This window comes from Oncorhynchus gorbuscha, linkage group LG06 (genome assembly GCF_021184085.1).
Source record: "Oncorhynchus gorbuscha isolate QuinsamMale2020 ecotype Even-year linkage group LG06, OgorEven_v1.0, whole genome shotgun sequence".
Taxonomy (NCBI): Eukaryota; Metazoa; Chordata; class Actinopteri; order Salmoniformes; family Salmonidae; genus Oncorhynchus; species Oncorhynchus gorbuscha.
Window position 1 is genome coordinate 44,331,892 of NC_060178.1, and position 13,587 is coordinate 44,345,478.

General features: G+C 45.7%; 1 protein-coding gene across 1 annotated transcript in view; it reads left to right on the forward strand.

Annotated features, from left to right (window-relative positions):
- The first annotated feature begins 2,187 nt into the window (after positions 1-2,187).
- Positions 2,188-13,587, forward strand: part of LOC124038006 (microtubule-associated serine/threonine-protein kinase 2-like) — a 170,438-nt gene continuing 159,038 nt past the window's right edge. The window contains 1 exon segment of the mRNA XM_046353356.1: positions 2,188-4,328. Within this exon segment, the coding sequence (XP_046209312.1) occupies positions 4,290-4,328 (39 nt within the window). The 5' untranslated portion in view covers positions 2,188-4,289.

Genomic DNA, 13,587 nt, shown 5'->3' on the forward strand with positions numbered 1-13,587 from the left:
GCATGTTCGGGCAGTTCTGTATGATGATTCAAATGGGGAGCTTGTATCCGAGCTGGATAAGACCCCACCTGTGTCGTATTTCCTTTTGAACACTGACATTTTAAAGTCAGAAGTTCGTATACTTGTAAATGTATCACCGTCATCACCAGTGCTGTGGAAATAAATCATCCACCATTTAAACCTCTACCCTGCCTACCTGCCTCTGGCTGAATCTTTGTCCTTACGACTGCTAGAAGGTCCCTATTTTACAGAATGTCACTGGTAAATGGCGAGTGCATCGCTCGATAGAGCTCTACCTTTCTTCCTCTCTCTCTCTCTCTCTCTCTCTCTCTCTCTCTCTCTCTCTCTGCTCTCATGCTATACTGAACAGAAATATAAACGCAACATGGAATAATTTCAAATATTTTGTTGAGTTACAGTTCATATAAGAAAATCAGTCAATTGCAATAAATTAATTAGGCCCTAATCTGTGGATTTCTCATGACTGGGCAGAGTGTCAAAGAATACAGCAAAGAGCTGCTGTTTTTATGAGTGAGTTAATGTTTGAAGTTTTTATTCAGCACTGTCAACACCGTGTTTTAATTCAACACTATTACAAAACATAGTACACGTTTCTCCGTGCTTCCACTCGCGCTGCAGCTACGACGAATGCGTAGCCAAGTGTATCGATAGCCCTACGTTTTTATTATTATCAGCAGCTCGTAGAGCTCCGACGTTCCTGCCTGAAGATCACTGACGTCATGATTTTGACCTCGTTCTTTTACCGAGTTTCCAGTTGTCTTGAAAGCCCCATGACCATCAAATGAAGGTACCATCAGTTCAGTAAAATAAAAAAAGGGAATTATTTTAATTTATGCGCCGCGGTGCCTTGCAAGTACCACACCAACTGATCTATTTTGTTATCAAAGCTCGAGTTTTGAAATATAGTATGCTATGAGAATAACAATATTGTCAGGCCAGGCATATAGCCAATATGCTGAGATAATGTATTAGGCCTAGTGCCCAAACTTAATTCCTACAGAATTGTTTTTAATTGTTGTTACATTTTTTATTTAATGTAAAAAATTAAATTAAAATCTGAGCGGTTGATCTCGGCTTGCTTTTTGACTCCGAAAGTGATCTTGACTCAGAGATTGTTGGTGACTGCTAGGGAAGTGCGGCCTAGTACATGAGTGGGGCCTAGTACATGAGTGGGGCCTAGTACATGAGTGGGGCCTAGTACATGAGTGTGGCCTAGATCCTTGCCGTCTCAGAAGGCAGTGTCAGAGGAAGGCCCTAAAAATGGGCAAAGACTCCAGCTACCCAAGTCATAGACGTCTCTATAATAACGTACGGCAAGCGGTACCGATGCATCAAGTCTGGAACTGACAGGACACTGAAAAGCTTTTACCCCCACGCCATAAGACTACTAATTAGTTCTCCAAATAGCTTCCTCTAACTATCAGCATTCATCATTTTTGCACTAACTCCTTTGACTCATCATGTACACTGCTGCTACTATTTGTTATCTACTCTGTCGCCTAGTCACATTACCCCTACCTACTGTGCATTCAGGAAAGTAATCAGACCTCTTGTTTTTTGCTCCTCATCAATCGACACACAATACCCCATAATGACATAGCAAAACTAGTTTTTAGAAATGTTTGCAGATGTATAAAAAAAACTGAAATGTAACATTTACTTTTAAGTATTCCTTTACTCAGTACTTTGTTGAAGCTTTAGAGGAGAAAAAGTAGCTTGCTGTTAATGACACAGTGGAGACTGACTTTGTTCAAATATTGTTGATAAATTATTAATCGGCCTACTGTCAGATCAGAGCACTCATGATTAATTCATTGTAATGCAATAATGCATCAGCGCGGACCAGTGATTAATATGTATACGTGTGTGTTCTCCTGTGTATGCCATATGTGTGTGTTCAAACGCAGCCCCTTGTTTCGATGAGAGAACAGAGCTGTGGCGAGTTTGGAGTGGACAGAAAGCAAGGCGGAGCTTTTTTCCCTCCATTCATTCTATGCAAATTCACTGCTTGTGTGTGATTGGCTGGCTCCCCGAACAGTTCTTCTGACGAACGAGAGCGGACGCGAGAGTAGACGAAGGGAGGGAGAGAGAGAGAGAGAGAGAGAGAGAGAGAGAGAGAGAGAGAGAGAGAGAGAGAGAGAGAGAGAGAGAGAGAGAGAGAGAGAGAGAGAGAGAGAGAGAGAGAGAGAGAGAGAGAGAGAGAGAGATCCCACACTCTAAAGGAACGGGGGAGGTGCAGGAGCATGTGAGTGCATCGACACATACAGGAACAGAGAGAGAGAAACGGAAACAGAGAGAAGAAGAGAAACAGCCAGGGACAATGCCAGAGAGAACCTCTCGCTGCTCCGTAGACCCTGTTGATAAAGGTGCGTTATTACCAAAAACGTGAGCCCATCTGCCTCCCCAAGACCACCTGCACTGGGAGACCACCTGCACTGGGAGACCACCTGCCACGGACCACCCTGGGGACAACTGATGCCAAAGGACCAGAGGAGAGACAGAGAGAATCGTGCCTTTTGGTTGTAGCAGCAATCCAGTAAAGCACCTCGTCAACCAACAGACACATCTCGGTTCTCTTTAAGGAAAGACAGGATGAGAAGAGACTGACAATCCTCTCCTTTTATCACTCCCAGCTGCGATGGATCCCCCTGTGCATTACGCCGAGCACACAGACTTGAACCTGGGAGAGGTGGATGTGCGGAGAGGGAACAAGAGAGAAATGAAGAGATGACTGCTGCATATGACAGGCATTCCTATCGTTTGTGTGTTGGGGCCAACATTGCAATCTGCTGCAGGTGCCTCCTGCCTCCTCCCTCTGCTCTTCCTTGTTCTGCTCTGAGGGAATGGCTCTGCTGGTCTGAGTAGAGATAGAGGTGCTGGCCTTTTTCCTTTCTACGGTTTGTAGGCTGCTGCTCTGCTGTTTCTAGAGTGCTGCTGCCCACTGCCTTTCCCTGAGCCTCAGATCCCAGTGTGGGCAGCCACTGTGTGTGTTGTTCACAATACTTCTTCTGCCTTTTCTCGATCTCGGGCAATCCAAGTGGAGCATCTATTACAGAGAGAAAGAGAGAGAGCGCACAGTCTAGCCTTGAAGCTGTGTAGATGCTTGGAAGCTCACTGCCCACTGTGCTCGACTGGAGTTGGACTCACTCATCAATACTGCTCTCAAAAAACAACAACCTTGAAAGCAGAAAGCACCTTGTTCTTCAGACTGTTTGTTCTGAGGGGGTTAGAAGCCTTGTATGTATGTGTGTGAAACAAACAAACAGGAGTGTACGTGTAAGAGTATTGTGTGCGTTTACAGTCTCTTTCTAATTAAGCTGGCAGACTGCAGTGAGACGGACGATCAGCCTGGGCGCCTCTTTCTCTCCCTCTTCCCATTAGGCCCCATTGTGATCATTAATGTCTGATGCAAACTGCCCATGAATTATGGAGTAGTGAAGTCTCCATAGAAGTAGTGACTGTGGGGAACAGATAGATGGACAGAAGGACAGTCAGAAAAAGAGTGAAATAGAGAAGAGGGGGGGGGTATAGAAAACAGATAGTTGTAAGCTCCAACTGAACATGTTCTCTCTACTGAGCACAGACTCAGTGGAGGTGTGAGAGAGAGAGAGAGTTGTGTGCCCTTCGTTGAGCAGATGAATGAGAGAGGAGCTTAGAGACAACACGTGATTCACAGAAAGAAAACTAGAGGGAGGACGAGAGAAGCAAGCTCGCATGCCACTATCAACCAAGTTACATCGGCGCTGCACCGACAGGCAACGATGTAGCGTAGCCTCATTGAGAAGAACGGAGAACAACCACTGCTGCTGAGCCTTTCATTTTCCGGGGGAATCTTTTGGAAGTCACCCTACAGTGTTTATCAGGGAGGGACACCATCTAACCAATACTTGAAATCAAGCGGGGGACTGTTTAGCGTGTTGCACTGACCAGCAGAAGCCTCAAGACTGCCGAGGCATGAGGCAAGCAGACCGTCTGAAAGAGAGGAGAGGTATTTCTTCCCTCTATGGACGGTGACACATCTAGTTCCCAGAGTAAGGTCCGAATGAATCCTGCTGGACCAGAGGAGCGAGGGAAGGAACTATGAGCTAAGTCACCCTCAGTGATCGACCCCTGAAAGGTGCCTGCTCACCACTACCCATCCTGGCGCAGAGGACCATCTCTCGGTCTGTACCCCAACCCCAGAAGTAAAGGGTGTTTCTGTACCCCTAACGGAGGGGTGAAACTGTCTGGATAGAGACTCGACTGTTTGATTCTACAGCAGCAGGAACATGGATGACTCCAGCATTCTGAGACGCAGGGGTCTACAGGTAAGACGTGTCCCCGACCGACCACCAAAACAAGCACCCCTCACACCCACATGCGACCAGAGTGTCGGGTTTGTAGCGTTCGTGTACTGACCCCGGGCATTGCGTAGGCTATACAGTATGTATTACCTTCTCTCCTTGGTACTACTGTGCTGTCGGAGTGCTGACTACTTGTTACCAGTCATAGTGTGTGCTTCCTGGAAGTGGCTGTGGTTGTGTTTTATAGCAGTGATACTGTGTGGTGCGATCAGCCTGCTTGATGCAGACGGGCAGAAACAGTAGAGGGAGGCTACGGCGACAACAGCCAGTGGTGTCAGCATTATTCACTCTCCAAATCTACAACAGCACAAACCCCTGGCAGAGGGGAGCTTCACAGACCAGGCCCAGAATCAGGAGTGAATTAGCCAAGAATATCCTTCTCCACCAGTCAACCCTCAATCCATCTACAGCTCAATTCATAGAGTGGACTAGACTGTTGCTGTACAGTCCGTGGTAATACTACTCATAGTACACTATGTGGTACTAATTCTTTAGCATTCTTCATTTGAAGAATGAAAGCAGGTAGAATGAGGGTATTGGCTGAACTGACCTGGGCTGAATAGGTTCAGTCCTGGATAAGTTTCATGACCAGAGCCTTACTGTACCTCTCATTTAGAGTTGGCCTACATATTATGCCAAGTAACGGACTTTATACGGAGGATTCATACAGTCCACAACAACTTCCTCTCTGTACTATGATTGTGCTGACTGTCCATATACTGGCTTAGGCCATGTTTCCAGGCCGTGTGTGTGTGAGAAGAGCTCTGCCTCTGTCAAGCCGGCTCTGGTGTGACCCTCCTCTGCCCTGCAGTGACAGGGATGCCCGTCTCAGCTGTCCAACCCTGCTGAAGTCATGCTCTCTGCCATGCAGTGACACACACACACACACACACACACACACACACACACACACACACACACACACACACACACACACACACACACACACACACACACACACACACACACACACACACACACACACACACACACACACACACACACACACACACACACACACACACACACACACACACTTGCTTACTTCATATCACACACACAGAGACAGACACTCTATCCAGTGCTGTTTTCCTCCAGCAGTAGGTTAGTTGTGTAACATCTTCCTCAAACTCTGACTGGCCGTTGAAATAGCTGCAGGCTGATGTCGAGCAGAGATTTTTAATGTGAGACAGTGTCTTTTAAAGGAACTAGTCGGATCGCTCTTTACAGCATGTCATAGTGGGACATTCTGATGTTGTAACAGCAAACAGGGTGGTCTGGTTAACCATAGGATAACCTGACTCTGTCTGCTTAAAGAAAGTGATGTGTAATAAAGAGGACCGGACAGCAGAGTGTCTCAGTGAGGCCTGTGTAAAAACAGCCTGATATTTAAGAGGACATACAGATTGCGGGATGGGTCACTCCCTGGGTTGCAGTTGGAAACGGATTGATCTGAAAAGAGGACCTCAGCTCAGACTATTTTGTGTGTGAGTGGAATATGTGCATTGGGTTCTTTCTGTAAATGTGCCAGATTTTGTTTACGTTTCATGGTGCATTTGTGAGTAACTTTGTGTGCGTTTGTAGACACTCTAATGTACTTGTCCTCTTGCTCAGTTGTGCACTGGGGCCTCCCACTCCTCTTTCTAGTCTGGTTAGAGCCAGTTTGCGGTGTTCTGTGCAGGGAGTAGTACACAGCGTTGTACAAGATCTTCAGTTTCTTGGCAATTTCTCGCATTGAATATCCTTCATTTCTCAGAACAAGAATAGACTGACGAGTTTCAGAAGAAAGGTCATTGTTTCTGGCCATCAAACCCACAAATGCTGATGCTCCAGATACTCAACTAGTCTAAAGGCCAGTTTTATTACTTCCTTAATCAGCGCAACAGTTTTCAGCTGTGTGAACATAATTGCAAAAGGGTTTTCTAATAATCAAGTAGCCTTTTAAAATGATAACCTTTGATTAGATAACACAACATGCCATTGGAATGTGCAACGGTTGCTTTATAATGGGCCTCTGTATGCCCATGTAGATATTCCATTCAAAATCAGCCATTTCCCGCTACAGTAGTCATTTACAACATTAACAATGTCTACACTGTATTTCTGATCAATTTGATGTTATTTTAATGGACAAAAAAAAGTGCTTTTCTTTAAAAAACAAGGACATTCCTAAGTGACGCCAAACTTTCGAATGGTAGTGTATATAACGCAGGGCTGTAACCCAAACTAAGGGCGAGGTGTAAACCTCTAGTAAATACACGGGACGAGACGCGTGATTACAAGTGCACATTAACACGGTAACGCCATCGCCGATTCACCAGAGCACAGGTACTCACAGGTACTCACAAGACCAGCGGACATGGAACAATAATCAACAAGGACAATGGGGAACAGAGGGCACATATATACACATACTAATCAGGGGGAATGGGAACCAGGTGTGCGTAATGAGACAAGACAGTCCGGGGTTGGTGGTAACGATCCAGTGACGCCTTGAAGGCCGGTGACGTAGACCCCTGGAGCTGGTGAACGGAATGAGCAGCATTACCCGGGGAATATCCGTGACATAGAGCATGTCACTTGTTTACAATGTGCAAGGAAACTGGAGTGCTCGGAGTAGATATGTACAGTGCCTTCACCCCTTGACTTTTCCCAAATGTTGTTGTTACAGACTGAATTTAAAATGGATTCAATTGAGATTGTTTTGTCACTGGCCTGCCTACACACAACACACCTTAATGTCAAGTAAGAAATGAAAAGCTGAAGTGTCTCGCGGCGAATATTCAACCCCTTTGTTATGGCAAGTCCAAATAAGTTCAGTAGCAAAAATGTGCTTAACAAGACCCATAATGAGTTGCGTGGACTCCCTCTGTTGGCAATCATAGTGTTTAATGTGATATTTGAACGACGACCTCATCTCTGTACCCCACACATACAACTATCTGTACAGTCCCTCAGTCGAGCAGTGAATTACAAACACAGATTCAACCACAAAGAGGAGAGAGGTTTCCGAATGCCTCGCAAAAAAAGGGCACCTATTGGTAGATGGGTAAAAAAGATTTTTTTAAAGCAGACAGTGAAAATCCCCTTGACCATCGTGAAGTTATTTATTAATTTTCTCCGAATCCAGCAATTGAACTCTGTAACTGGGCTAAAGTCACCATTGGCCTCATTGTGAAATCCCTAGAGCTTTCCTTCCTCTCCGGCAACTGAGTTTAGAAAGGGCGCCTGTATCTTTGTAGTGAGTCTACTACCTGTTCACCCACAGTTGTGGGTGAACAGGTAGTACAGGAGGGTACTGCTTGTCATCCACAACGATTAGGATGTGTTTTATGATAAAAAGTCACGGAATAGAGCTAAGCACAGGCAAAATCCTAGAGGAAAACCTGGTTCAGTCTGCTCTCCAACAGATGCTGGGGGAGAAATTCACCTTTTGGCAGGACAATAACCTGAAACCCAAGGCCAAATATACACTGGAGTTTCTTCCGGAGACATCATTGAATGTTTCTCCCACTTTGAATATCTTCCACTTTGATATTACAGAGTATTTTGTTTAGATCAAAAATGATAATTCAATTCATTTTAATCCCACTTTGTAATACAACAAAATGTAGGAAAAGTCAAGGGGTGTGAACACTGTCTGAACTGTATAGGGGCCCTGCATAGGGGTAAGCTGACAATGCATCAGGATATATGATAAACAGAGGAGCAGCAGCATGTATGATGATTGTATGTGAGTGAGTGTGCATGCGCGTGTGTCAGTACGGACGTGAGTGTGTATGTGAGCAAATGTGTGTGAGTGTGAGTGCGTGTGCATGGAGCCATGTGCATAAATAAAAGACTCAATCCAGACAGTCTATGTGTCCATTTTGTTAGCTATTTAGCAGTTTTATAGTTTAAGCAGTTTTATAGATAGTTTTATGGATAGAAGTTGTTCGGGAGCCTGTTGGTGTTAGACTTGTTGTTCCGATACCGCTTGCAGTGTGGAAACAGAGAGAGCAGTCTATGACTTGCTGGAGTCTTTAACAGTTTTCCAGAGGCATTCCTGGATGGTCCTGGATGGTCCTGGATGGTCCTGGATGGTCCTGGATGGTCCTGGATGGTCCTGGGGTCCTGGATGGTCCTGGATGGTCCTGGATGGTCCTGGATGGTCCTGGATGGTCCTGGATGGTCCTGGTCCTGGATGGTCCTGGATGGTGAAACTGTAACTTTTTTTTCAACATTTGAGGGCCGATGACAAATCTTTTCAACCTCCTGAGGGGGAAGAGGCACGGTCGCACCTTGTTTATGACAGTGTGTGTGTGGACCATTTTAAGTCCTTAGTGATTTGGTTGGGGGCGTGCTTGCCTGCCTCGTTTCCCCATGTTGAGGGTCAGCGTGGGGACGGTAATTTTGCCTACCCTCAGCACCTGGATTTGTCCCGTCAGGAAGTCCAGGATCCAGTTGCAGAGGGATGTGTTCAGTCCCATGGCCCCAAGCTTGGTGATGAGCTTGGAGGGTACGATATCAGCTGATGTACGAAGGGCTATATAAATACATTTGATTTGATTTGATACGATGTTGTTGAATGCCAAACTGTAGTCAATGAACAGCATTCTCACGTAGGTATTCCTCTTATCTGCCTTGGTGAGGGCAGTGTGGAGTGCAGTTGAGATTGTGTCGTCTATGGATCTGTTGGGGTGGTAAACAAATTATAGTGCGCCTGGGATGTCTGGGATGATGGAGTTGATGTGTGCCATAACTAGCCGTTCAAAGCACTTCATGATGAATGATGTGAGTGCTACAGGGTGGTCGTCATTGTGGTAGGTAGCCACAGAGTTCTTGGGGACGGGAGGAATGATGGTGGTCAGACTTGGCGGGTTCGGACTGGGACAAGGAGAGGTTGTAAATGACCGTGAATATGCCTGCCAGCTTGCTCATTCTCGGAGGACGTGGCCTGGAATACCTTCCGGCCCCGCAGCCTTGCGAGTGTTGACCCAGTTAAGAACCTTACTCACGTCAGCCAACCGTGTGTGTGTTTTTTTGTTAATGTGTGAGAATATGTGTCCGCTGGCCCGTGTGCAGACAGACAAAGGGTCAGGTGTGTGTGTGTGTGTGTGTGTGTGTGTGTGTGTGTGTGTGTGTGTGTGTGTGTGTGTGTGTGTGTGTGTGTGTGTGTGTGTGTGTGTGTGTGTGTGTGTGTGTGTGTGTGTGTGTGTGTGTGTGTGTGTGTTTGTGTGTGAGAGAGAGACAGCGAGAGACTAGGGTCAGGTGTGTGTGTGTGTGTGTGTGTGTGTGTGTGTGTGTGTGTGTGTGTGTGTGTGTGTGTGTGTGTGTGTGTGTGTGTGTGTGTGTGTGTGTGTGTGTGTGTGTGTGTGTGTGTGTGTGTGTGTGTGTGTGTGTGTGTGTGTGTGTGTGTGTTTGTGTGTGAGAGAGAGACAGCGAGAGACTAGGCCCACTGTTGGAAAAAGCAGTACTGAGCTTTGACTGCATGAGTGTTTTGTCTGGCCAGTGGACTGTGTGTGCTGGCTGGGGGAAGGGTTGTTTTGTTTCTCCAAATCCTCTGGTGTGGATGGATGCCCACGGGGCACCGTACAGCTGGACCGCAGAGACAACACTATCAGCTCCCACCCCGGAAACACACACACACACATACACACAGCGTTCATTCCCCTGGGGTAACTTCCAACGCTAATAGTGTAGGAAGATGGACGTCAAGAAAGAGAGGACACATGACTTGTTGTTAATCTCAGTGTATGCTCCTCAAAACCTCAGAACATCTAAACTGTCTCCCTTTGGAGTAGACAGTCAAATGGGCCTGGGGTGGGAGGTCAAATAGGGGCATTACCCTGGTAGGAGTGTGTGACGGTCGAAATGCACTGACTGAGCGGTGAGTCATTTGGTCTACGGGACTAATACATCTACACACACACAGGTGCCAGTACATACCTGCTGGCAGTCCGTTTCCATTCCAAATGGCTGTCATGTGATTTCTCTAATGGTCCCAGATCTGCCATGCTGGGCTGTTAGAATGGCTCACTCTGATGTACACTAACACTGCAATAGCGTCTTTATTATGCAGTCGTGTCTGTGGGTATTTCAGTTGGAGAACAGCACTCCTTTTCACACTTTTGAATATTGTGATACAGCCTGGAATCGAACCAGGGTCTGTAATGGCACCTCTTGCACTGAGATGCAGTGCCTTAGATAGCTGCACCACTCGGAAGCCAAGGAAGTCTATGCAGGTTTTTTTTCTGCATAGAAAAGTATTGAATGGGCCGCCTAGAGTATGTCCAGACAAAATAATACAAATAATAAGAAAAAATATATTTAAAGAAATATATAGATGAATATAATTTTCGGGATGGAAAAACATTTTCAGTGTAAACTTATATGACAAAAACCAGATGTAAAGTATGTAGAAAAGATCATGGACTTATTATATTTTTTAAATAGGATCATCTTTGAGAACTAACACTCATCAAAATAAAAGTTAGACAGTGAAATTAGACTATTTGCCACGCCCAAGGTCACGGCCCCACCACACCCATTACCTAAGCCCCATTTTGATCCAGAAAACAACATTTTCATTTAAAAAAGCAAATGTTTAAATGGTTAAATAATTGAACAGTGCCCCCAGGGGTAACTATGATACCTGAAATACGGAGTATCCTGAATTCTGTAAATGTTTTATTATCAGAAATGATACTGTTGTTGCATTGTTTGTTAGATAGCTCTCATTGAATACGTTGCTAATGCTAGCTAAGTAGCTATCCATAGTTAATATAACTAGTTTTCTACAAAGGTAGAAGTTAGCTACGTTGGCTGTATAATGCATATAACTCATCTGATGTCGACATACCGGAGAGTCTCCTTCCTGGTCAGCAAGGGGTAGTCTGTGTTTAATTTCATTGTGCATTAAAAACATCATCATCAAGAGCATTGTGAATGGTTTTCTCCAGTGGTTTGAAAGGGGAATTGGGCTTCCGGGGAAATTGTTGACCGAGGTTGCAACAGAAACCAAGGGAGGGGGCAGGATTTAGCGAAGGGTCATACTCGGATCCCTTTGCTGTTTCCGTCAGGCAGAAGGGTTAACGATTAAAGCAGAGAGGGGTTGAGTATTGTCCATGTCTATTTCTTTTAGCTGTATCTTTCCTCCTTTGTCTAGACAGACGAATAGATGGAGAGTCAGACAGAGAGGTTGATCAGTAGAAAGCGTCAATGTGAGCTCAGGTGCGGAGAGAGAGAGAGAGAGAGAGGAGGAGGAGGAGACTGGGAGGGGAAGTAGGGAGTGCCATGGGGCATCTTACTCTTCTGACGGTGCTGGCTGGCAGGACAGGGCAGGCTGGTAAATGGTTATCCTGCTTCACTGGGTTGGTAGGCGAGGACACGGGGGGGGGGGGGTAGGGGGAATTGTACTTGCAGGGTGGAGGGAATGAGAAGAGGGGGAGGGACTGAAGGGGAGCTGGGAGGCAGAGGTGGAGAGATAGAAGATGGAAAGGAGAGGAGGTGAGAGCAAGGGGGTTGTTGCATTGTGGAGTTGGCTGACTGAATGACTGAAGGCAGCACTTGAGCCCTGTTAAGGCATGTAGGCTAACGGTTAACATGTTCATCTGTACAAACAATAGTATGCAAGTATAAACACCATGGGACCACGCAGCCGTCATACCACTCAGGAAGGACTCGCATTCTGTCTCCTAGAGATTAACATAATTTGGTACGAAAAGTGCAAATCAGTCCCAGAACAACAGCAAAGGATCTTGTGAAGATGCTGGAGGAAACAGGTACAAAAGTATCTATATCCACAGTAAAACCAGTCCTATATCGACATAACCTGAAATGCCGCTCAGCAAGGAAGAAGCCACTGCTCCAAAACCGACATAAAAAAGTCAGACTACGGTTTGCAACTGCACATGGGGACAATGATCGTACTTTTTGCAAGCCGAAGAACACCATCCCAACTGTGAAGCACGGAGGTGGCAGCATCATGTTGTGGGGGTGCATTGCTGCAGGAGGGACTGGTGCACTTCACAAAATAGATGGCATCATGTGGAATGAAAATTAAGTGGATATCTTAAAGCAACATCTCAAGACATCAGTCATGATGTTAAAGCTTGGTCTCAGCTGGGTAAAGTTGAAGCAAAATGGCTTAAGGACAACAAAGTCAAGGTGTTAGAGTGGCCATCACAAAGCCCTGACCTCATCCTATAGAAAATGTGTGGGCAGAACTGAAAAAGTGTGTGCGAGCAAGGAGGCCTACAAACCTAACCCAGTTGCACCAGCTCTGTCAGGAGGAATGGGACAACATGCACCCAACGTATTGTGGGAACGTTTGACCCAAGTTAAAGAATTTAAAGGCAATGCTACCAAATACTAATTGATTGTATGTAAACTTCTGACCCACTGGCAACGTGGTGAAAGAAATCAAAGCTTAAATACATCATTCTCTCTACTGTTATTCTGACATTTCATATTCTTAAAACAGGGAATTCTTACTAGGATTAAATGTCAGGAATTGTGAAAAATTGAGTTGAAAGGTATTTCTTTAAGGTGTGTGTAAACTTCCGACTTCAACTGTATGTAGATATAACTAGGATTAAAGTGACAGGAAATAAACAGTAGCAGCAGCGAATGTGATGAGACAAAGAGGTTAGTGAGAAAGGATGCAGATAGTCCAGGTAGATATTTAGCAGTCTTATGGCTTGGGGGTAGAAGCTGTTCAGGAGCCTTTTGGTCCCAGACTTGGCACTCAGCTACCACTTGCCATGCCGTTAGCAGAGAGACCAATCTATGACTTGGGTGGCTGGAGTCTTTGACAATTTGAAGGGCCTTCCTCTGAGACTGCCTGGTATAGAAGTCCTTGATAGCAGGGAGCATGGCCCAAGTGATTGCTTGATGAAAGTGCGGGTGCCTACCCTCACCACTTGGGGGCGGCCCACCAAGAAGTCCACCATCCAGTTGCAGAGGGAAATGTTCAGTCCCAGGGTCCTTAGTTTAGTGATGAGCTTGGAGGACACTCTGGTGTTGAACGCTAAGCTGTAGTCAATGAACAGCATTCTCACGTATGTGTTCCTTTTGTCCAGGTGGGAAAGGGCAGTGTGGAGTGTAATAGAGATGATGTCATCTGTGGATCTTTTGGGGCAGTATGCAAATTGGAGTGGGTCCAGGGTGTCTGGGATGATGGAGTTGATGTGACCCATGACCAGCCTTTCAAAGCATTTCAAGATGTGCATTTTTCAAGTCT